This window comes from Kogia breviceps, chromosome 7 (genome assembly GCF_026419965.1).
Source record: "Kogia breviceps isolate mKogBre1 chromosome 7, mKogBre1 haplotype 1, whole genome shotgun sequence".
Lineage (NCBI taxonomy): Eukaryota > Metazoa > Chordata > Mammalia > Artiodactyla > Physeteridae > Kogia > Kogia breviceps.
The window spans coordinates 64,746,670-64,773,925 of NC_081316.1; the positions used below are offsets into that span (position 1 = coordinate 64,746,670).

Genomic DNA, 27,256 nt, shown 5'->3' on the forward strand with positions numbered 1-27,256 from the left:
TATAAAACATTCCTAAGCAATTTTTTTCTGAACGTATCAAATATTTATGAAGGCCCTACTATGTGTTTCTAGATAAATGAGAACAGTTTCTGTTTTCTAAGGGCTTGGGTCCAGTGGAGACAAAAGCCATTTTGTCCTGCCAACTCCCTGTAAAAACAAAGACCAAAAGTCAGTGAGGCTGCTTATCATGAAAGAAAGAGTACTCAGGAAACAATTTGGGTTTCTTTGGTAATCCAGTAGTGTGATCAGTGTTTTTACATCACTGAGGGAAAAAATATACAAATTCTTAGGGCTTCCCTGGGGGCGCAGTGGTTGAAGAGTCCGCCTGCCGATGCAGGGGACACGGGTTCGTGCCCCAGTCCGGGAAGATCCCACATGCCGCAGAGCGGATAGGCCTGTAAGCCATGGCCGCTGAGCCTGCGCGTCCAGAGCCTGTGCTCCGCAACGGGAGAGGACACAACAGTGAGAGGCCCGCGTACCGCAAAAAAAAAAAAAAAACAAACAAACTCTTAGGAAGCAATCTTTTTCCACAAAGAGATGTGTTCAATTTCCTTAACTCGAATTTCTCCAAAAAATATGTAAACTAGATTCTACCTATGTAGAGAAAAAAAATAGAAAAGAAAAACAACTCTTCAAAGAACACAGGGATATGCATAGGTAGGGGGGTTAATCTGCTCTATTCCAGGGTACATGCTCAAATTGGGTTATGTTTACTAGAATCAAAGAACTAAGGGTACAAGTTAGTCTAAATACTAAACTAATACAGGAAAGTGTGTGTATAGTGTGTTTGTGTATGGCCCATGTGCAAAAACTGGCCCATTTACAGAAATAAATCAAGTCATTCAAAACCAGCATTGTTGGCTCTAATTTCTGATGAGTAAACAAACCCTGACCAAGTGGAATCTGGTTCTGCTTCCTTTCAAATGAATCTAAGTACTCAAAGATCTTAATATTCCATAAGTATAATATCTTCTAATGGTTTCTGCATTCTACTTACCTTTTTACTCCAAGTATAGTTAATGTCATATGTACATCTCCAAAGGATCACTTTTGATTGGATTTTAGTGTTTTTATACAACACTGTCTGTGATCTGAAAATCACAGATGCATTCTCTTTGCAAGCATACTCCTTTTTAAGCATCTTTACAAAGACAGTGATGGACAATGTTAAAGATTCTTTTCAGTATGACACACCAATCTGTAAATGACATATTAAACAATTTTCTTCTTGTAGATTATGCTGGAGCCAAAAAGGCTTTTTAGGCAAAAGCTATCAAAGCATGGTTCAGGAAACCATGAGGATTCCTAACACCATTTCAGTCTGTGAGATCAAAAATATTTTCATAATAATACTAAGCTGCTATCTCCCTTTTTCACTCTCATTTTCTCATAACTGTATAGTGTTTTCCAGTCTATAAGATCTGTGATATCACAACAGATTGATTGCAGAAGTAAATGTGAGGATTCATCTGTGTTTTATTAACCTAGGCATTATCAATAGATATACCCTAAATTCTTTGAGATCTTTACAATATTTAGAGTATAAAGGGGTCCTGAGTGGTTTAGGGCATTATTCATCTATACTAGTTTTCCCACCAAAAAATTGAAATAATTAACAATCTGAAAAAAAGTTTTAGAACTATGGCAGTTGTCCCATAAGTTAACAAATTTGCTTTAAAACGTCATTTACAGATTGTTTTTATTGTACATATACCTGCTCAGCCAGTAAGAAAGGGCAAAATTTTCCTTAGAAAATATTTAATCCAATCCATTAATTTCATAGATTCAGTGGCCATATCAGGCCTAGAACCCAGGTCCAGCTAGGGAGATAAAGCAAAATTATATGTAATAATAAAACACACAGGAGTTTTGTGTTTGGTATAAGAGAATAAGTACCTATCAAACTGGTCCTTCCATAAATAACAGCTATCGACTCTAGATAAAAATACAAAAAGCTACTACATGAGGGTTCTAAAAATTGATCAATGGCAGGCAGATTTGGGGGTAAACTCAGAACCTGGTGCAAACAACCAACATGAGGAGTGAAATTCCCCTTTTCTGTGACTTTGCCCTGAGGGTGTCTATGGTTAAACACCAACAGAAAGACAACTATCTTTCTGGCAGGAGGAACCAGGGAAAAGAGATTAGGCAATCAAGGCCACCAGAATGGAGGAAGCCAGAGAATGGGGCACCCTGAATTCTGTTTAAATTCAATCTGAGTTTCTGAATCCTAAATCATACCTGTATGAGGCAAACAGAGAGCAGCTGTGCCTAAGGATGAGAGTAATGACCTGAAATCGGAGGCAATGTCCATTGCAGGCATGACAGTTTGAGCCTAACCAAGTTAACTACCCGCTAGAATTAAAACATCAATATTCTTGGAACAAAGCAACAAAATCCCGAGATTCCACAAAATTACACTCACAATGTCCAGGGTACTATGCTATATTACCCAATATATGAAGAACCAGGAAAATGTGATTCACTCTCTAGGGAAAAGACAATCAACATATGCCAACTCTGAGATGACCCAGATATTAAAATTATCAAAGAAAGTCACTATTACAAATATGCTAAGTGAAAAAAAAGTTAAATATTCTCATAATGAATAAAAAGACATGAGGGCTTCCCTGGTGGCGCAGTGGTTGAGAGTCCGCCTGCCGATGCAGGGGACACGGGTTCGTGCCCCGGTCCGGGAAGATCCCACATGCCGCGGAGCGGCTGGGCCCGGAAGCCATGGCCGCTGAGCCTGCGCGCCCAGAGCCTGTGCTCCGCAACGGGAGAGGCCACAACAGTGAGAGGCCCGCGTAGTACCGCCAAAAAAAAAGACATGAAATCTCGGCAGACTATTTGAAAATGTTAAAAATCCAGGAGGCTTCCACTTCTAGTCAAGGTGGAGTAGGCAAAAGGAACACTGCCCAACTAATTTTACCAGGCTACCATAATCCTAATACCAATCTAACAAAGTAATTTTTTTTTTTTTTTTTTTTTTTGCGGTACGCGGGCCTCTCACTGTCGTGGCCTCTCCCGTTGCAGAGCACAGGCTCCGGACGCACATGCCCAGCGACCATGGCCCACGGGCCCAGCCGCCCCGCGGCACGTGGGATCCTCCCGGACCGGGGCACGAACCCGCGTCCCCTGCATCGGCAGGCGGACTCCCAACCACCGCGCCACCAGGGAAGCCCCTAACAAAGTAATTTAAAACACTGCTTCCCAATATCCCTAATAAATGTAGGCACAAAAACTCTTAAATTATTACCAGATCATATCTAGCAAGGTATAAAAAAGATTGTACTCTATACTGTAGCCATTAGTTTATTCCATAAATGCAATGTTAGTTAAACACTTGAAATTAAATCAATGTAGTTCACCGTAGTAACAGAATCAAGAAGAAAATGCCATGATCATTTATTTCAATAAATGCAGAAAAAGCATTTGACAAAATTCAACATCCATTCACAATAAAATTCAGAAACTAGGAATAAGGGGGAACTTCCTAAAGCCAATAAAAGGCATTGCTAACATTATATTTAATGGAGAAAGGATGAATGATTTCCCCTTATGATCAGGAAGAAGTAAAGGATTTCCATGTTTATCACTTTCATTCAACATTGTACTGTATGCCCTGGATACTGAAATAAGGCAGAAAAATTAAAGCACATAAAGCATTCCAAGTTTGCAGGTACGATTGTTTATACAGAAAATCCCAAGAAATCTACAAAATAACTACTAGAATTTAAAAGTTAATATAACAAGATTGCAATGCAAGATTACTAAATTAAAATGAATTGTATTCTTATATACTTGCAGGAGACAAATGAGAAACAAAATTTCAAAAACAATCCCATTTGCAATAATGCCCAAAACAAACAAAAATACCTCCCATAAAATACTTAGGAATAACACTAATAAAAGATGCCCAGAATCTCTACAGTGAAAGCTATAAGATATTATTGAGAGAATTAAGGGAAAAAATCAAAATAAAAGAGACATATGCCAGGACTTCCCTGGTGGTGCAGTGGTTAAGAATCTGCCTGCCAATGCAGGGGGCATGGGTTCAAGCCCTGGTCCAGGAGGATCCCACATGTCACAGAGCAGCTAAGTCCGCGAGCCACAACTACTGAGCCCACGCTCTAGAGCCCGCAAGCCACAACTACTGAGCCCACGCGCCTAGAGTCCATGCTCCCCAACGGGAGAAGCCACTGCAATGAGAAGCCCACGCACTGCACTGAAGAGTGGCCCCTGCTCTCCGCAGCTAGAGAAAGCCCATGTGCAGCAACAAAGACCCAACACGACCAAAAATAAATAAATAAAAATAAATAAATTTATTAGAAAAAAAGAGATATGCCATGTTCATGGATTGGAGAACTCAATATGGTTAAAATTGCAATTCTCCACAAATTGATCTATAAATCCTAATCAAAATTCCAGCAGACTTTTTCTTTTTTGGTAGAAACTGATAAATTCATTCTCAAATTCACTTGTAAATACAAAGGACCTAGAAACCCACAGGAATTTTTAAAAAGAACAAAGCTGGAGAACTTACCCCATCTGGTTTTAAGACAACAAAGCTATAATAATAAGGGAGTTTGTTACCTCACTTAATTTATAAAAAAACTTGAGATGGATCATAGATCTACATGTAAAGCCCAAAACCATAAAATTTCTAGAACAAAACACAGAAGAAAATTTATGTGACTTTGTGTTAGGCATTGATTTCTTAGAAAGGACACAAAAGCCCTAACCATAAAATAAATTAAAAAAATACATTGGATTTCATCAAACTTTGAAATTTTTCTCTTTAGAAAGCATCATTAAGAACACAAAAAGGCAAGACACAGACTAGAAGAAAATACTGCCAACACACATACCAGAAAAAGGACTTGTATCCAGAAATGTGTGTGTACACACACACACACACACACACACACGTGCATGCCCACACAGTCTTTAACCACAGCATAAGAAGACAAAAGTCCCATTTAAAAATGAGGGGGCTTCCCTGGTGGCGCAGTGGTTGAGAGTCTGCCTGCCGATGCAGGGGACGCGGGTTTGTGCCCCGGTCCGGGAAGATCCCACATGCCGCGGAGCGACTGAGCCTGTGAGCCATGGCCACTGAGCCTGTGCTCCTCAACGGGAGAGGCCACAACAGTGAGAGGCCCGCGTACCACAAAAAAATAAATAAATAAATAAAATTAAAATTAAAAAAATAAAAATAAAAATGAGGGAAGAGACTTCCCTGGTGGCGCAATGGTTAAGAATCCGCCTGCCAATGCAGGGGACACGGGTTCGAGCCCTGGTCCGGAAGATCCCACATGCCGTGGAGCAGCTAAGCCCGTGTGCCACAACTACTGAGCCCACACGCTGCAACTACTGAGCCCGCGCACATAGAGCCTGTGCTCCAAAACAAGAGAAGCCACTGCAATGAGAAGCCCACGCACCACAACGAAGAGTAGCCCCTACTCGCAGCAACCAGAGCAAGCCCACGCAAAGCAAAGAAGAGCCAATGCAGCAAAAAATAAATAAATGTTTGTTAAGTTTAATACATAGCGAGACAGATACCTGTATATACCAGTTCTGTCCACTGAGAGGGCTTAGAAGCACTTACAACTCAGAAGCAACAAGCACACCCAGTGCACAGATCTTGTTTCTAAATTCCATTATTCAATGAAAGGAACAGGATTCCTAGGAGAAATGGCTGATTCTAGGGCTGAGACAGGGAAAATACCTGATGAGTCCAGATCACATAGTGCCAGAAATTAAGAACTTGCTTTAAAAAACAAACAAACAAAAAAGAGATGAGGGCATATCGAAAGGACACAGAAGCCATCCTGAGAGAGCTCTCAATGCCACAGTTGAAGCAAGGAAATAAAGAACATCGTATCAGATTGTAACCTAAAGTATAAAATAAATAGATACAAATCCATACTGATAATTAAACGACTGAATAAATAAATGCGTGGAGGGAAGAAGGGACAAATCTTCCTCACAAAGTACCCAAATAATGTGTGTAGATAGTCTCCCCTCCAGGAGGTGGAGCCTCAGTCTCCTCCTCTGGAGTGGAGGCTGGGCTTTCAAAAAATTGAGCAGGGAAAGGGAACTCTAGAGTGCATAAACCTGGGAGACATCAACTTAACCTAGTGATCAAGGTTACTATCAACAGTGATTAGTCATGGCAATTTAAAAATAGTAAAGAATGAAAAACTGTCAAAGATCAAAGAAGCCTAGGAAGTCATGATGACTAGGACAGTGTGGTGTCCTAGACTGGATACTGGAACAAAAAAAGACATTAGAATCCAGTCTAATCAGAACAAAACATCAGACAAACCCCAATCAAGGGATATTATATAAAACAGCTGACCTAGTAATCCTTAAAACTGTCAAAGTTATCAAAAAAACCAAAGTCTGAGGAATTTTCACAACCAAGAAAAGTCTAAGGAAGCATAGCTACTAAAAGCAGTATGGTTTCCTGGATGAGATCCTGGAACAGAAAAGGGACATTAGGTAAAAATTTAGGAAATCTGAATAAAGCATGGACTTTAGTTAATGATGACTTATCAATACAGGTTCAATAATTATGACAAATGTACCATACTAAGGTAAGATGTTAATAATGGGAGAAACTGGGTGTGGGGTTTACAGGGTAACTCTCTGTACTATCTTTGTAATAATTCTATAAATCTAAAACTGCTGTAAAATAAAAATGACATAGTGGAAACACTGGTGAAACCTGAATAAAATGCACAGTTAATAGTAATGTATCAATGCTAATTTCTTGGTTTGATGATATACCAAGTTGTATGTATCATGTCAAATGTAACACGGCTATACAAGAAGTTAACATTAAGGGAAACTGGATGAAAGGTGTATGGAACCTTTCTGAACTATCTTTACAAGTTTTCTGTAAATCTAAAGAGAGTTTTTCTTTTCCTAATGGGCAAAAATATTTAAAATTACACCTCTTAAAAGATAACCAATAAAGATATGAAAAATTATCACAACAGAAATACAATTATAAACCAAAATAAGAAAGCACTATATACCCAATAGCTAAAATTTAAAAGACCCACCTCTTAAATGAAATGCACAAATCCCTGAAAGACACAAGCAACCAAAGCTTACTCAAGAAGTAGCTAACTTCAGTAACACCTCAACTATTAAAGACTTGAATTCCTAACTCAAAGCCCACAAAGAAGACTCCACAAAGGCCCAGATGGCTTCACCGGTAAATTCTACCAACCTTTAAGAAATAATTCCAATTCTACACTTACTCTTCCAGAAAACAGAGGAAACGCTTCCCAATTCACTAGTTGTGACCAACATTACCCCAACAAAACCAAACAACGAGATGACAAGAAAACAAAACTTCAGATTAATATTCCACCTTAATATAGATGCAAAAATCCTTTACAAAATTTTAGCACATTGAATCTAGAAATATACATAAAAAGAATAATTCATCATGAACAAGAGGGGCTTTCCCCAGCAATCCTAAGTTGGATGAACATTCAAAAATCAATGTACTTCACTATCATAATACAAGAGAAAAACATAAAATTATCTCAACAGATACAAGAAAAGGCAATTTGACAAAATCCAAAACATTTAAGCAAAAATTCAAAATGACAACAGCAGAAATTTCCTAAAAAACATAATTAAATGTCAAAAAATTATGTTGGACGTTGACGAGAAGATGTCAAAGTTTCGAAAGTCATCTAGTATGAACCCAATTTCTTCTAAACAGTTAACTACATTTGATCTTAGAAGGTAATGTGATTTCTTTACACATCAAATACGCCTTCTGACTATATTTATACTTAGACTGAAATTAATTCTTATATATTGAAAATGCTTGGGTTGAAGTATAATGACCTTGGGCCAATTTGGAAAGGGGATGAAGAAAAAAATATAATAGTAAAGGATTCTGATTTCCTACAGGTAAACCTTATAGTAGATAACAAACAAGTACCTGGTATTACTCTCTGAAAGGAGACAAGGAAACCAAAACTTCTCTATTTGTCAATGATCATGGGAAAGTTGCTTACTTTCTTTAGGTCTCATTTTCCTGTTCTTTTAAAAAGAGATTACACTAGATTCATCCTTAAATTCATCAAATATTTATTGAGCTCCTACTGTGTGTCAAACACTTTTCTAGACACTGGGAAATACAGCCATGAGGAAAAAAAAAATAGACAAAAATCCCTCTCCTCACAGAGTTTAGAGGGACAAATAAAATATATATGTGAAGTGTATAGCACGTTAAAGGGTAATAAATACTACGGAGAAAAACAAAACAGGGAAGGGGACAGAAGGTACTGAGGGGAGTGTGGTTTTAAGTGAGGTTATAAGGGAACTAGACTTCTAGGCTCACTTTCAGTTCAAAAATCCAGTGATTTTCTTATATGTTGACTAGGCCGCATAAAAACACACAGTGAACCTCTGAACCTGACCTCTTTAAACTCATACATTCTATCACCTTGCTCTGAGTGTCACCACTTATATTTTAGAAAAATAGGATTAAACATACATTTTTCCATACTGAGACAAAACATATGCTGTCACTTAATGAAATAAGTAATTTCCCAGTCTTGCCTTGAGAGAGGAAAATAAGAAAAAACCTAGCAGTTTCTCCCCAAAGGCTCTAAAAATGTGGTATTTTTGTACACTACAGAAAGGATTAAAACTAGCTATTTTTTCTCCTCCTCCAATATATCTGTGGCCTGGAGTTTGGTCCTTTATTTGACCTAAATTACAAAAGGAGGTGGTTTAATAGCTTCTCCAAAGTGGAAGATTTTCCATAGGTGTGAAAAGTCCTATGAATAAAAAGTGTCACTACCATAGTTATTGCAGCTACCATATTTTGTATGCATGCTATGTGCCAGGTACAGCACTTTTACATATTAGACTGAACTATATGACACTGCCATTTATAGGTCAAAGTCAGCAGTTTTATATAGATTAAATACTTTATCAATGAGAGAGAAGTCTGTATAGGTTAATTGCAATGTTGCTTTCTATAGTTCATCCATTGAATTATTATCTCAGACAAATCTTACAGATAATGGAACTTTTGTTTGGGGACAAAAAGACCTTTTGCCAAGTTGATAGTGCTGTGAACAACAGCTGGAAGATACTGCCTATCTATGGTATTGAGTTTGTGCAAACAAATACTTCAAATTTTTCACTTCGGACTTAATTTGAGGATTTGAGTTTTAAGTATCATTAACTATAGCACAAATTTCATCAAAAGCTATCATTAGCACTGTGACTTCATTTTGAGAAAAGTTCCATTTATTAGTTATACCCACTATTCTGCTTAAAAAGACAGAGTCTTTGTTCCAAAATTAATATATTTTTCCCCTCTAGGAAAGAGTATAAAGCAACCCCCAAATTATACTAATATCTTAAATCTGTCCATTTGGATTGGAATTTCTATTTCTTTGGAAATACCTCATTAAAAGAATCTTTCCCAAAAGAGAACACTGTCCATAAACTAACCTATTAAATTCAATCCAAATAATTTTAAATTCATCTTTTAAAAGCAGATTAGTATCTACAGTTTATTATTTTTTTTCTTCTGGCAGCTATTTTTCATTCACTATACAGTTCATGTCTAGAGTTCACATTTATAAGATATTAATAAAATAGTTTTTGATTATCTTCTAAGTAATTGTATGTAATCTAAAGTTTCAACTAGCATAAAAAGGCAGGCACTTTGTATGTCACACTATTAGCAGATGGGAAAGTTTATTTATAACATTTAAATGCCAACAGACGTCTCAGTGAAACATTAAGAGGAAAAAATAAAAAGAAAGAAAAAACTACCTGAAGTCTTTTTGGGGAAAAAAGAGGGAAATAAATACAAGAAGAATACAGTGATCACATTTAGAAATCAAGGAATTTAAATAGGTTAATATATAAAAACCTACCAGCTCATTGCTTGTAGATGTGAGTCTTAGTTTTTCTTCAATTTCCTTTCCAATTTTCTGAACAGTTACCTGAGTCTGTTTAATTGCACACTGGGCTCTATGAAGCCTAGAAATAAAAGTTGTAGAAAAATTTAAGTGAGTTAACTATAAACTCAACACAGAGCCACAGGCATAAATGGAACAAAATGAGGACAACGTTTCCAGGATAAAGAGAATTAATAATGAACTCAACTGATGATTTCACAATTCTCTAGCATATTTACAATAGGGAAATAACAAGAGTCACGATATGTTCTAAAAACACCCTTTCTATACCCATCTGACTGTCTGTATTGAGAGCTAAAATGAAGAACTCACAGGAAACCTGAAAGAGACCTTAGAAAATAATCTGATTGAACCCTATCATTTTACAGATAGGAAACTGAGGCCCAGAGAAATTAACTACATTACTAAAGTCACCAAAAAAACCCACTGCTATGAAGGCTATTACTTGTTGGGTATCCATAAAGAAAAAAAAATTAACAATAATTCCAAGTTAAGAAGACTGAATTAAAGCAGCAGCCCCTTTGAAACAAGGAGCATTGAAAAAATTAACTATTTTTCATTTTTGCTTTAATTATGGGTTTGTGTTTTTCTTTGTCTCTTTGTCTTCAAGTATAGCTTATATATTTTGTATACATGTACATACTAAAAATGGTCAAATTGTCTTTATTCACAGGTAACATGATTTTCATGTAGAAAATCATTAGGAATCCACAAAACAACTACTAGAACCAATAATGTCACAGGACACAAGGTCAACAAACACTCAGTTATATTTCTATATATGGGTCAATAATTTCACAGTCACAATCCCAATCCCAACAGGCTTTGTTTTTATGTGTATGTGTGCTTCTTTTTGTAGAAATTAAGAGGCTGATACTATAAATTATATAGAAAAACAAAGAATCTAGAAGAGATAAACCAACCTTTAAATCTGCCAGATTTCAAGACTTCCTTTTTTATAAAGCTACATAATCAAAACAATCTGGTACTGGCATAAGGATCAAAAAACAGATCAATGGAACAGAATAAAGAGTATAGAAACAGACCTACACATATACGGCCAACTGATTTTGGACAAAGGAACCTAGGCAAATTAATGGAAAAAGGAAAGTTTTTTAAACAAATGGTGCTGGAACAGTGGATAAACACAGTTGCTGTGAGGTAGGGAATGAATCTCATTCCCTACCTCACAGCACAAAAAAAATTAATTCAAGGAGATCATAGTATAAACATAAAAGCTAGAGTCATAAAATCTGTAGAGGAAAACACAGAAACTCTTGCAACCTTGGAGTAGGCAAAGATTTCTTAGAGAAGACACAAAAAGCACTAACCTTAAAATTAAAAATGGATAAATTAGGCACTGCTGAAATAAAAAATGTCTTTTCATCTAAAGATGTTGTTAAGAAAATATAAAAGCAGTCCATGGACTGGGAGAAAATATTTGTAAAACATTAATTCGACAAAGTACTGTGCCTGGAGTATATAAAGAACTCTTACAAACCAGTAACAAAGAGACAATCCAATTAAAAATGGGCAAAAGAGTGAAACACTTCACAAAAGAAGATATAAGAAAGGTCAATAAGCATAGGAAAAGGTGCTCAAATTCTTAGTCATCATGGTAATGAAAATTAAAATCGTAATGAGATAGCATTTCACACTTGTTAGAATAACTAAAATTAAAATGACAACACCTGATGCTAGCAAGGATGTGCAGCAACTGAAACTTGCATGCATCGGTGATAAAAGTATAAAACAGTATCGTCACTCTGGAAAACTGTTTCTTGTAAAGTTATACATACATCTAACCTATGACCCAGTATTTCTACTCCTTACCATTTACATTTACTCAAGAAATACAAAAACACGTCCACAAGAAGATATGTATGAGAACGTTCATAGAAAACAATCCAAACGTCCATCAAACAGGAGAATTAATAAGCAAATTGTGGTATACTCATACAGTGAAATTCTACTTGGCAATAAAAAGGAACACAACACTGATATACACAACAATATGAATAAATCTCAAAAAAACATTATGCTGAGTGAAAAAAGCCAGGAACGAATAAGTACATACTATATGATTCCATTTAAACAAAGTTCAAGAACAGGTAAAAGCAATCTATGGTGACAGAAATCAAGAGTGGCTAGTTGCCTGGGTAGGCAGAACTGACTGCTAGAGAGCAAGGCGAACTAAAGACTACCTGAGGTGATGGAAATGTTCCATGTCTTGATTGGGATGAGGCGCACAGGAGGATACACAGAATTTAAACTTGAAATCTAAGTATTTCACGGTATGTATATTTTACTTCCGATTTTTAAAACTGGTCAACTGTCCTAAACTGAAAGTTATCCTACATACGAGGACGTTAATTTTATCAGGGAGTTGATGGCATCAACACCTCTGCCAACATTATTATTATGACACCTTGCACTAAAAATATTCATGACATATTCTGCACTTTCAGAAGTTGCCTGATAGTTACTGAGGATTTCTTAGATCATCTAAAAAGGAGCAAATCTTATGAGATTACTCATGAGATCAGCTCTTCTGCAACTTCCTCAGGACTCCAAAGGAACCCAATAGAGGAGATTATCCTCCATCCTATTGCCTCCTGCTCTGGGTGTGAATGCATACATACTCTCTTGATGGCAATACTCGCCTACAAAGGTGACGCTAAAGAAATTTAAAAGCAAGGAGAGACCCTTTGTGATGTGGTCCCCGCCTCTTTTCTGATAGTCTTACCTTGCACACGCAACTCCAGCAATGCTGAACTACTAACAACTCTCCCCAAACACATCATGCCATTTCTTCCTTCTGTACCTTTGAGTGAGCTGTTCTATCTGCCTACAAGCTTCACTCTCTCTTAACAGATAAGTATACTCCCAAACCTACTAACAGGCAGCTCAAGCATATCTTCTTCTTCAAAAGCCTTCCCAACTGCTCCAGACAGGTAGAGGCACTTCTTCCTATGGAGATCCACAGCATCATTTATACAACAACACTAACAAAGATTATAGAACCACATTTTACAGCAACTGCCTATTTCCTTGTCTATTTCTTTACTAGATTTCTGGGAAAAAAGAAAAAAAACCACTCATCTCTTTCATTTACATTCCCAGTACTTAGCAGAGAATGTGGCACAAAGGCACTCAAAATATATTGCTGACTGAAGGTCGACTAATGCCTGCATATAAAAGTACAGTCCCAATATTGATTATTTTTACTGATATCAGTGAAAGACTAAAAGACTAACATACTAGTTTTCTATATCTATAACTTCAAAATATATTCAAAACAAAAATCACATAAATTAAAGACCATTCACTCTGGCAAGAAACAAGCAATTTCTACTAAAAATGTTATCAGAATTCTAATTTGATAGGCATTATCAACCCAAAATAGAAATCAACAAAATAGCCTGTTACTTTAAAAGGAGGGAAAATGCTGCCTAAAACTCACTAGAGTACTATGCAAACAACCTTGTCAAATGGTAAAGACTCTAAAAATAAAAATGATTCATGACCATAATTAATGTATGACTTCAACTATTTGGCTCTCACTGCCCCAGACGCTTTCTGATCTTACCTTAGGGGCTTAAAACACACAGACAGAGTCACATTTCCTCCAATCTTCAGTGTTATCCAAATAGACTTTCAGAGCCCCTGCTACATCAAGACAGAGCAAATAAAGTCCCCCTTTCAAGCTCAACAGGAGGATAAAAGTTTGAAGTGTTTAGGCTTTTAAACATAACATGGGACATCCTAATTCCCCTGGGGGTGAAGAGGTGAAGGACTGACAAGAAAAGAAACAACTGCCTTACCTCCAAACCAGCTAGCCAGTTTCAGAGGAATGTTTCTTGATTTTGCCAACTATGAAATGGTACTATAAAGAAATATAAATCATCCAGTCATCTGGGTGATTAGTCAATACCAACACTAACACCCTCAAGTTGAAATAAAACTCATCATCACTGGTGTGGGGAGGACAGGGATCAACTAGCTATGTGATAGGTATTCTGGTTATAGCAAATTCATGTATATTATATCAATATGTTTTGAGATAACAGTAAAATTGAAAGTGGGTTAAAAATAATGCTTTGCAGCTAGATATTGCTGTGAATGTAAAGATACATTGAACAAAAAGTATTATGTCAAACGAATATTGAGACCATACCTATCATATATTAACAATAATCTCAGTAAAGGAGAAGTGAAGAAACAATTTTTGCCTACTTAGTATTGATCATATCACATCTGAATTCTGCATTCAGTTTTAAGATGATGAATGACAAATTAGAGCATCTAGAAAGTCAGTGAAGTATAGCTCCCTATGGCTTGCAAGGAGAGTTTAAAAGGGAAAAGAATATATAGGAAAAAACAGGATTCTATTGAGAGAAATAGATACCTTATCATTAATGATTTTGTATTCCATATGAAGGAGCTTAGATTTTTATTCTGAAGGTATTAGGAAACCATTAAAAAGTTTTAAGCCAAGAAAGATTTAATGACATTTGCACTTTCTTCCTGTAATTAGGTGACTGAGATACAGAGAAACAAGACTATAAACAGGAAGGCTAGTATGAGGTTATTTTAACAGTCCTAGCAAAAGTTTAGGCATTGTCTTAAATTAAAATAGGAACAGAAAGGATGATGTAGATGTGAAAAGTTAGAGAGGAGATATAAAAAATGATGCCTGAAAATTACCAACATCAAGAACGCAAGACATCACCACAGATCTTATGGACATTTAAAGGGAATTAAGGGAAATTATGAACAATATGCCAATAAATTTAACAACTTAGATGAAACAGTTAAGTTGCTTAAAAACCATAAGTTTCCAAACCAAACAAATGAAATAGAAAATCTGAATAGTAGTTATCAGTTAGAGAAGCTAAATTTATAATTAAAAACCTTCTCACATAGAAAACTACATTCAGATTGCTTCACTGGTGAAATACTAGTCTTAACAAAAACGTTTCAAAGAAAAAGGAACACTTTTCAATTTGCTTTAAGAGGCCCGAATAACCTTGACACCAAAACATCACAAGAAAAGCAAATTACAGACAATACAAAAATCATTAATAAAATTAGCAAATCAAATCTAGTAATATATGAAAAAGATAACACATCTGGATGAAGTGGATTTACCTGAAGAGTACAAGGTTGATTTAACATTTGAAAATCAATTGTGACAGAATGAAAGATAAAAAAACATATCATTATCTCAAAAGATGGCCTAAAAAAGGATTTGATAAAATTCAATACCTGTTAATGATTTAAAACAAAAATCTCTCAACAACCTAAGGAAAAAGGAGAGGTTCCTGAATCTGATAAAGGGTTTATACTAAAAATCTGCAGGTAATACTTAAGATCAGGAATAAGAAAAGATGTCTACTTTCACTACTCTATTCAACACTGTACTCAAGATCCAAGCCATTGTAATAAGGCAATTTTTAAAAGTCATAAATACAGGAAAGCAAGAAGCAAAAATGTCTACTCACAGATGCTATATGATTGTGTACATAGAAAAAAAGTGTTTTAATCTATAATCAAACTAATAATAAACTGAGCAAAACTGCAAGATTCCAGGTTAATTCACAAAAATCAATTGGTATTTTTATATAGTATCATCAAATAACTAGATGTGAAAGATGTGAAAGACCTGTACACTGAAAACTAGAAAACACTGCTGAGAGAAATTTAAAAACAACCTAAACAAATGGAGTCATGTACTATTTCATGGATTGGAGGTTAAGAAGTCAAGTCTCTCCCTAAATTTATCTAGAGTCAAGTGATCCCACTCAAAAGCCTAGCAGTGTTTTTTTTTAATTGACAAGCTAACTTGAAAATTGATATGGAAATATAAAAGTCCTAGAATAGCCAAGAAAATGTTAAAGAACAAAGCTGGGAGGCTTACACTACCAGATTTTATGACTTATCATAAAGCTAGTTTGTAAAGCAGTAGTAGTTACATAAGGCTAAGCAAATAGATTGATGAAACAGAAATCAGGATATAGACATAGACCTATTCAATCAATTTATATTTTGATTAGGGAAAGAAAAGTTTTGTCAGTAAACGACACTAAAATAAACTGGATATCAATAAGGGAAAAAAAGGAACCTTAAACTCTACCTCACATAATACATAAAAATTAATTTGAAATGATCAAAGACTTAAATGTAAAAGCTAAAACTATTAAGCCTCTAAAATAACATGTAGGAAAGTATATTCATGACCCTGGGTTAGGCAAAGATTTCCTAAATAGGACACAAAAAGTACTATCCATAAAATAAAAACCTGATATAGCATACTTTATCAAAATTTAAAACTCTCATCAAAAGACATTATTGAGAAAATGAAAAATCAAGTTAGAGAGTGAGACAAAATATTTATATATATATATAATATATATATATATATATATCTGACAAAGGACTTGTATTTCTAATGTATACAAAGAATTCCTACAACTTAACAATAAAAACCAAACAACCCAATAAATAAAAAAGGGCAAAATATTTGAACACTTCACAAAAGAAGATACAAGGATGGCCAATAAGCACATAAAATGCTGCTCAATATCATTAGTCATCAAAGAATTAAAAATTAAAATCAAAATGATACACCAGTACAAACCTACTATAATGGCTAGAATTTACAAAATAATACCAAGTGATGTGAAGGAGTAGAGCAACTGGAACTTTCAAACACTGTCGGTGGGATTCTAAAATTGTATAACTACTCTGGAAACTGGTAATTTCTAATAAATTAAATATACACCTATCATATGAGCAGGAAGCTCCACTCTTAGGTATAAGAGAAATGAAAGCATGTGACCTCAAGAGACTTTTTTCTCTTCCAGTTTTATTGAAATATAATTGGCATACTGCACTGTTTGGTGGACATCCATCATCTCATATAGATACAAAATAAAAGAATAAGAAAAAAATTGTTTTCCTTGCGATGAGAATTCTTAGCATTTACTCTCTTAACTTCCATATATAATGATACAGCGGCGTTCATTATATTAATCATGTTGTACATCACATCCCTAGTATTTATTTATCTTTCTAACTGAAAGTTTGTACCTTTTGACCACCTTCATCCAAATCCCCCTCCCTCCTCCAACCCCTCACAAAAGTCTTTTGGAAAGATATTCTTAGCAACTTTATTTATAACAGTCAAAAAGTGTAAACAACTCCTGGAGATGGTGTGGAGAAAAGGGAACCCTCCTACACTGTTGGTGGGAATGTAAATTGGTGCAGCCACTATGGAGAACGGTATGGAGGTTCCTTAAAAAACTAAAAATAGAGTTGCCATATGCTCCACCAATCCCACTCCTGGGCATATACCCAGAGAAAATTCAAATTTGAAAAGATACATGCACCCCAGTATTCTTAGAAGCACTACTTACAATAGCCAAGATATAGAAGCAACCTAGGACGGATGAATGGATTAAAATGTGTTTGGGACTTCCCTGGTAGCTCAGTGGTTGAGAATCCGCCTGCCAATGCAGGGGACACGGATTCAACCCCTGGCCTGGGAAGATCCCACATGCCACGGAGCAACTAAGCCTGTATGCCACAACTACTGAGCCTGCGCTCTAGGGCCCGCGAGCCACAACTACTGAGCCCACACGCCATAACTACTGAAGCCCACGCGCCTAAAGCCTGGGCTCTGCAACAAGAGAAACCACTGCAGTGAGAAGCCAGCGCACTGCAATGAAGAGTAGCCCCCGCTCACCGCAACTACAGAAAGCCCGTGTGCAGCAACAAAGACCCAATGCAAATCAAAATTAATTAATTAATTAATTAAATTTAATTAAGAAGATGTGGTACATAAATACAATGGAAAATTTCGCAGCCATAAAAAGGAATGAATAATGCCATGGACCTAGAGATTATCATACTAAGTGAAGTAAATCAGACAGAGAAAGACAAATATCATATGATACCACTTATATGTGGAATCTAAAAAAAAAGATACAAATGAACTTATTTACAAAAACAGAAACAGACTTGAAGACATAGAAAACACCCTTATGGTTACTAAAGGGGAGGGGATAAATTTGGAATTTGGGATTAACAGATACACACTCTATATACAAAAAAAACGACAAGGACCTACTCTATAGCACAGGGTAAATAACTCAAATGTCCATCAACAAGATAATGCATAAGCAAATTGTGGTATATTCATGGAAAAACCACTCACAGCAATAAAAAGGAACAAACTACTGATCTATACTACAATATGGATAAATTTCAAAAGTATGCTGAACAAAAGAGTATACTGTATGGTTCCATTTATAAGATGTTCAAGAACAGGAAAAGCTAATAAATGAGGAGGCAATAAGAAAAGTGTCTGACTTAGCCAGGGGTGGGGACAAGGGTGTAAGAATGACTGGCAAAGAGGTATGAGGGAACTTTCTGGAGAGCAAAAAATATTCTATATCTTCATGGAATGATGACAATGTGGGTGTGTATATCTGTCAAAACTCATCAGACTATACATTTAAATTCTCTAAATTTTATATTGTATAAATTGTACTGCAAAAGAAAAAGAAAAAAATGATCACTGGTGTATGGCTTGGGGAACCAGGAAAATGGTGATGTCATTTATTGAAAGGGTGAACAGAGATGAGCAGTTTGAGAAGTTCTGCTTTCAGTTTGAGGCGCCTGTGCAACATCCGAGAGGAGGTGTTGAGTATGGGTTGAATACAAGGATCTGGAGCTTAGGAGACAGATCTTGGCCGGAGATAAAAATGTGGCAATCATTAGCACACAGATGGTTATTAATGCTATGAAAGTAATGACATCATTCTGGAAGACTGTGAGAATGAGAAAGAACAGAGCCTAGAACAGAATTCCGAGGAAAATCAATTTTTAACGGATTAGAAATAAAGAAATAAAAGCTGCAAAAAATTCTGACCCAGAATTCCAGAGAAGTAGAAGGACAGCTGGGAGAGTTGGTGTTACAGCAGTCAAAGGAACAGAATGTCTCAAGGAAGTAATAATCACTGTCATAAAATCAAGTAACCTGAGGCCTAGACAGTATCTACAGATTCAGCAACAAGGACTTGATTAAAACTGTTTCAAATCTTTTCACCTCTCTCTATAACTACTATAACCACCATCATCTTCTATCTAACCAGTAGCCTCCTAACTGATTTCTAGGCTTCAACTCTTGCTCTTCTCAATTCCCATCTCTACTCAGTACCACAGGTAACCCTGTTCATCATTTGGTCAGTACTAATTGTAGCTTATCTGCCCGGTCTCCAGAATGCCTGCCTTATAGAGCCATGTCCATAGTCTGATATCACCTACATCACTATGCCTGTTGCAACATGTCAACAATCTTTCTAAACTGGGAAACAGAATATAAAAACTAAAGACTTTGTCCTACCAGCAACACAGTCCGGTACTCCAGGTTTCCCTTCTCACAGGCTAAGAGAGATAGTAAACAAGTTCTCTTTACATTGCAATTACAAAGTCTCTAATACATGTCTGCGATTAAATTCCCTTAGAGACAACGATAGAAATATCACAATCTACAAACTTATAATTTAAAAGACTAGTGTTGTATAATATAGCTAGGCCTAACCACTTTACCTTTCTTCATCTCTGATTGATAGACATGAAATGTTTTGTTCTAGGGTCTAAATAATAGTTAGTGTTAATAGCTAGTGTTTGATTATCTATACAATGCCTTTCGTTAGGTAATACATCTAAAGGTAGTTAACAGGACTTCCCTGGTGGTGCAGTGGTTAAGAATCCGCCTGCCAATGCAGGGAACACGGGTTTGAGCCCTGGTCTGGGAAGATCCCACATGCAGTGGAGTAACTAAGCCCGTGTGCCACAACTACTGAGCCTGCACTCTAGAGCCCACAAGCCACAACTACTGAGCCCACATGCCACAACTACTGAAGGCCGCGCACCTAGAGCCCATGCTCCGCAACAAGAGGAGCCACCGCAACAAGAAGCCAGTGCACCACAACGAAGAGTAGCCCTTGCTCACTGCAGCTAGAGAAAATCTGTGCACAGCAACAGACTCAACCCAGCCAAAAATAAATAAATGAATAAAATATTAAATTACTTTAAAAAATAAATAAAATAAAGGTAGTTAACATATATGTACTTCTAGTCATGTTTATAATAGCTTCCATCAATGATAAAAGGATTTTTCTGGTGACTGAAAAGGCTATGACCTATAATTTTCTTCTACACTAAATACAATTTTCAATATATTTTTTTAGAATTCTAGTCAAATAAATCTACACACCACAATAGTCATGAATCACCACAGTGCTCCATACTTCTGACCTAAAGAAACCACAAAATAATACATGAGTATTGTCTTAAGCCATTAAATTTATGGTAATTTATTATCCATCAATAGAAAACTAATACTCTCTTCCAATCCAAATCTTGCCTACCTTGCTTTCAAGGCCAGCTCAAATATCATCTCTTCATTATTTCATTTACAGAACACATTATCACATTAGTCAAGATAATATCTGCACTTTATAAATCTTTAGTCTAATCCTTTATCTGATAATAATCAACAGACATTTTAATTTATTCATTCATCCTATCTTTACACTGAGCACTTTCCATGTTGCTAATACTGAGCCTGGTGTTGACAGAAAAGTCACTGGAGACAGTCTATCTCTCCAGAAACAGACAATTTATTTACATATTCATGCAACAAACACTTAAGTGCCTAAATGTGAGCCCATGCCCTGTGTTAGGTAATGGAAATAAAGAGATCAGAGATCTACATCTTATATTCATAAATGTACAAACATTGTGGAGAAATGGGTGTGAAAAAAATAATAATAGTGTAATACTATGATAGAGGTACATATAAGGTAATAGCTGAGCATAAAGGAGGGACATCTATTTTAGGGGTAGTATCAAGTGGAAGTAAAGTCTTCTAGGAAGAAGTAAAAACTAAGCTGATATTAAAAGTAAGAGTAGAATTAACTAGGTAAAAAAGAAGAAAGATATTTCAGACAAAAGGAGAAGCAAATACAAAAACAGAGAAAAAAGATTGCACAACATTTTCAAGAACTGCAAGCCTTTAGCAAGGCTGGAGCACAGGAGCACAAGGCTCCAGCAAGGCTGGAGCATCCTCTCATATGCGAGAGGATGGCAAGAGATGAGGGTATAAAGGTAGACAGAGGTCAGATTATGAAGACTTAGTATATCAGGCTAAGGAGTTTTATTCCCAAGGTAATGGGATAAAGTTTAAAGTGGGAGACCTGACCGAATATATGTTTTAAATTTAAGACTATTTGGGCTGCAGTGTGAAAAGACTAGGGTACTTCCCAGTACAAAACAACCCAGAAATTCCTTTTTGGAAGAAGAAGAATTCAAGTAGAAGTCCAGGAATAGATAATATTGATAAGGCTACCCCTTATCTGAGTTGTGGTCCTCCTCAATAACCCTGGGAGGATGGCTCTATCTAGAATTCACATCATGCTCTGATCATCTGTTTACTGCCTCTCTCCAGCACTAGATTCCACACTCCTTGAAAACCTAGAGCTATATCTTATTAGTGTTTGTGCTCTTGAGCTTCCCCACAGTTCTGGTACAGACCTTCAGTACACAGCTTCCCTTCCATCCCTCAGGAGTAGGGAGGGGCCTATCTCACCCTTCCTCTTAGACCTTCAAAGCACAGTAGATGATAAACAACAGATGACTATTTTAAGATTTCTTCTGATTCTGTTTTCCTCAGATTCTATGAAATACTTGTTGACTGATAAATTTACTCATGTTTTCTTATAAGTGTATCAAGCATAGAAAAATTCCTGGAAAACTGCCTTGAGAACATTTTTTTAACGTTTGCAAATCACATTAATATTAGAGTACAAATTTCTGATTGTCGAAATCCCTCTTACAGAGTGATTTTTATAAAGGAACATAGAGATTCAGATGGGTTTGCTGGGAAGATCTATTACTTCTCATTCTAGATACTACATGTCTGTCAACAGAGCCTGATTTTTTTCTGAGAGTCACATTCCACTGATTATTAACACTGACTTGACTACTGACTAAAGGTTCTACGTCTTTTTTTCATTCAGGCTGTGTACATATGTCAATCCTTCCTCTTCTTATACAATTGGTTTGGGAACTTAATTTATCCCAGTTAAATTCCAACTTGAAATTAAAGATGGGCTGAATATATATTCTACCTTTCCAGTCCCCAGAGATCATCTTATACACTGATTCTGTTATACAAAGTAATCACCATCTCTAGAAGCTCCACACTATCATTGCATTAGCTTTCCAAGTTTTTAAGCTTTGCATAAGTTTCTATACCTTTGTTCTAATGTTTAGACTGTAATATCATAAAGGGAAGAACTATGTCTCCCTTGTTTGCCATTATATCCCCAGCATATTGCACAGTTTCCAACATGCAGTAACTCAATAAACATATGGCGAGTAAATAACTGAATGAATGAACATGTTGAACAAGACTAGATTAAAAAACAGAGCCCTATGCCATGCCATAGAAATTTCCCTCTAGGTTGGTACGTTATTAAGCAGTTATAGATCTTCCTATCTTTACTATCATCTAGCTTATCCTTCTTATCTTGCTCCCCAAGCTTTCAATCATAGCTTGCCAAAGACCTTACTAGAGTTATTATCTGGATCTACAAATCTACTTACCCTTTCAAAATGGACACATCAGTCTGAGATAACTTGTTCTTGGGAAAGGCTCATTAAGGGGAAGGGATTTAAGCTTCAATTTGAAGGAAGGGTAGGATTCTGACAACTGTATGCAAGAGAATAGTCATTTAGGGTATTGGGAATAGCTTTTCAAAGTCATTAAGGGAGCAGAGTGCCTTGCACGTTCAAAATAGGAAGTAGGTAGTGTGCTAAAGCAAAGGGCGCATGAGAGAATGTCACTGAGTCTGGGAGGGTTGATCAGAGCCAAACTGCTGTGGACTTGGAATGCCTGAGAAATCTTTTGTATCTTCATAGCACCTACAGCAATCTTGGACACATGGGAATCACTTAAATACTTGTTGACGGGTTTACTAAATATGACAGTTTCCCAAAAGACCTGAAGTCTACCCTAAAGCCTGCTTCTACATTCCTCTGTCTAGACCATGCACATAGTTGAGAAAAATACACAGTATCATGGTAATGGCATCAAATAAGACAGAACACTACTGCTACCTATGAAATTGAGGAGACAGTATACTGGTGATGTGAAAGCATGTGATAATGAGTGTGTCAGGTCTAACCAGGATATGTCCTCAAAAACTAACAAACAGCACTGACGAAGCAAAATTTATAAAACAATAATCAACTCTTTGAATTTCCAATTTACATTTCAAAATCTCACTTCAGGCAAGAACCACCACAGCTGGCATAAGAGTAGGCTAAATCATTCCCAGATTTTTTCATAATACCATCCGTGTGCTAAAATGCAAGTTTAATTTAAAATATATTCATTGTACAATAAACATACTTGAGGAAGTACATAAAAAGTACTTCAGAATTAGAAACAAGAAAGAGTACAAACTAGGATATGGAAAAGGTTTTAAAACTTAAAAGTAATACTATACATGACTTTATGCCAATAAACTAAAAAGAACAGAAAAAGTAAATGATTTTCTAGAAAACTATTAATTACCAAGTTTTCTCAACAAGAGATTAAAAACCTGAGTAGATTAATAACCACAAAGAAATCAGAAAGGTAACCAAAGGGTAATACCTTGTGGGGGCAGAGGGACAGCAGGCCCTGATTGTTTTATAGGTGAGAGCTACCACCTAAATCTAAATTACATAAATTGTCTTAAATCATGGGAAAATATAGAGAGCTTCTTAATTCATTTTAGGCTAGTGTAACCCTTATGAGTTTTGATTTGAACCTGAACAGCACACACAAAAATAAAACTACATGTCTGCCTCACTTATAAAAAACTGCAAAATACAAAATATTAGCAAATCTAAGCCAGTGCTGTATTAATAAATACATCTTAGGCAAGTAAAATTTATCACAGGATTATACAGATGGTTTAACATCATTTAACATCAAGTCTGTGTAATTCACTAAACAAAGGAGAAACACTAAACTTGTTCCTGAGAAAAATCCTTAGTTATACTAGGCATAGAAACTTTCTTGTTTGATAAAAGGAATCTATCAGAAAACTCCAACTTATATCATAATGAATGGTGAAATGTCAGAATATCAAGGATGCCCTCTGTGGCAAACTGAATTTTCCATATATGACCACAATAATATCTCCCATCCTAGATGGTCTTCTGCAGTGTGGACTTAATATTTCCCCACCAAGAGGCAGAATCTATTTCTCTATTCCTTGAATCTGGGCAGGCTCTGTGACTGCTTCAACAAATAGAATATGGCAGGAGTGACCCTGTGCTAGCTTTAGGGACAGCCCTTAACTTCTACTTCCTCTCTCTAAACACTCACTCTGGGGCAAACCAGACTCCATGTAAGAAATCCAACTACCCTGAGAATGCCATATGTGAGGAAGCTGGCCATGTAGAGAAGTATTTGGAGATAGAGATGGCTGGCCAGTCTCCACTGTTGTAGCCATCCCAGCTGAGGCACCAAACATGTCAGTGAAGAAGCATCCATATGTCCAATCCAGTTGAATCTTCAGAGGACTCCAGCCACAGCTGCCATCTGATTACAACTACTTGAAAGGCCCCAAGGGAAAACAACCAAGCTAAGCTTAAAGACATCCCACAGAACTGTAAGGATCTGAGGATAATTAATTGTTGTTTTCAACTCTAAGTTTGGGAATGACTCGCTATGTAATATTAGAATACTCACTGTGAAGGACTTAGCCAATATAATAAGGTACATAGAACAAGACAAACACACTTAGAAAATAGGAGACAAAACTGTCACCATTTACAAATGGTATTATTATTTACATAATATACCCTAGAGAGTCTTTAAAAACTATTAGAATAAAAGACTTCAGTAAAGTAACTGGATGCAAAAATCAGCATGCATAATCTAGAATGCCTTTAATTTCAACAGTTTCTCCATTAACCTTGCATGACATACTGAAGAGACTAATAATTTCAATTGGTGGAGTCATTGTACCAGTGCAGTATAAAATATAATTGCATTACCACAAATGTACTGTTTGGCTTTGCTTTTGGCTCACGCCCATAGACTGTATCTTTAACCCTGGTCAACCAGCTTGTAAATTTGAATGCTTGATCGCAAGAAAGATGTGGCAAGAACAATGTATTTGAAGTAGCATATATTCATTCTGAAAATACTGTTTAAATCTCATCACTCTCAGGCCTCATTAAAAATAATCCACTGCCTCCATACAACCTATCCCACCAAAATAACACTTCTGAGTGTGAATTTCACCGTCCTGCACTCAGTACAATTTCAAGATGCCCCTTCTACTCCAGGAGTTTCTTCCTAGTATATTTGCCTCCTCCTCCATCCTTAATGTATGCTCATATACCTCTCTATGGACCCTCAAAACTCTTCTAATCCAAGAATTTTCTTTATCCTTCCCTGAAGGCTTCAGGGAAATCACATTGGTGTCTCCTTCTCTAAATCTGTTTTAATGCTCACAAAAAAAAGAATACTAAGTATCTTGTACATTATTTCATTCAGTAAGCATATGTACCATGAAGTTTAGCACTTGCTTTCTTCTCAGATCCTCTCCCTCACTGTGCCTAAACTAACAAAGGATTGCACACTTAGCAAGTATTTAATATATACTTGATGATTTTTAAAATATATTTAAAAATTATTATTGAATAATATTCTTCAACTAATCGGCTTTCATAAGAACAGCATTTAAAAAGAAATTACTAATTTGGTTAAATCCCCATTTTTAACTGAGGTATAAGTGACATAACATTACATTGGCTTCAAGTATACAGCATAATGATTCCATATTTGCATATGTTGCAAATGATTACCACAATAAGTACAGTTAACACCACCTATAGTTACAAATTTCTTCTTTTCTCGTGTTGCAAATTTTGAAGATCCACACTCCCCTACCTACTTTCAAATATGCAATACAGTATTATTAACTATAGCCACGGGCTAAATCTTAACAGAAAATGGTGCCGTGGAGCCATGAAAAAAAAAAGACATGAATTTGTAAACCTTGGAGAGAGATTCTGCCTATTAAGATTTTTTTTGAATCTTGTCAGACACTCGCAGAAAAGTTCTAACTTCCAGGGAAATTAATAATAACGTATGGAGAAGCATATAAACAATCTGAACAGAAGGAGTTGGTTTCAGCCATGTTCTATGGGTTTATACAGATAACAAAAGCAAAGTTAGAAAGATATATTTATGAAGTTTACTCCTGAATGTAAATCAGTGAACATGCTTCCCTCACTGAGAAGAACTTTCTACAAAAAATACAGCTGTGCTTAATGTGTTTAATGACAGCTGAAAACATTTTGGCTCAAACTCATTTTGTTAACAGAAGGGTAATAACAAGCAGTTCACACTGACGGACTATCCAGAGATGACCTGATAATTCATTATCAGAGTGTGCATCAGAATTACCCGAGATGCTATTTTTTACAATATGTAATGACTCATTCTTGAAGCCTTTCAATCAGAACCTAGAATTAAAATGGTAATTATCAACATGCAAATATATATAAATAGGATTTTTAAAAAGCATACAAAAATTAATGAATATTGTCTATTTGTGGAACTACAATAGGCAATTTGATAACCTTGGATTTTATAAATATAACAGGTAGTATAGTATAGTGATTAAGTGTGCAGATGGCAAGTGAGAAAAAAAACAATATATTCTTCAAAGGTTTATTCTGAGGATTAATACTTATAAAGCATCTATGTTTTTATCATTTGAAAAGTACTCAAATATTAGCTATGATTCTAATTATTATTATCTTCTTTAAGCCTATATATTTATTCCAGCAAGAATGCCACTATGAAAAGCATTTTGGGGAGTTGCCCACAAAACCTGTGGTATAATCTCTGGATATCTTCAATAATGGCAAATCTCTATCTCTGCTGGAAGACTTAATAACTGAGAAATCATTAAAATTAATCTGGGCCAAACTTGTGAATTAGATGGGCAATCAGGCTGGATAATCACCTTTTAAGTAAAATTAAAAATGTGGTGTTATAAGTAAAGCAATTTTTTAAACGTTGTTAGTTCTAGAAATATAGCTGACCCTTGAACAACAGGGGGTTTCAACTGTGCAGGTCCACTTACATGTGCAATTATTTTCAATAAATATATTGGAAAAAAAATTTTTGACAAAAT

The 27,256-nt window shown here is 35.9% G+C and overlaps 1 protein-coding gene across 1 annotated transcript in view; it reads right to left on the minus strand.

Annotated features, from left to right (window-relative positions):
* Window positions 1-27,256, minus strand: part of UVRAG (UV radiation resistance associated) — a 383,943-nt gene that overhangs the window by 192,533 nt on the left and 164,154 nt on the right. The window contains 1 exon segment of the mRNA XM_059067816.2: window positions 9,930-10,035. Within this exon segment, the coding sequence (XP_058923799.1) occupies window positions 9,930-10,035 (106 nt within the window).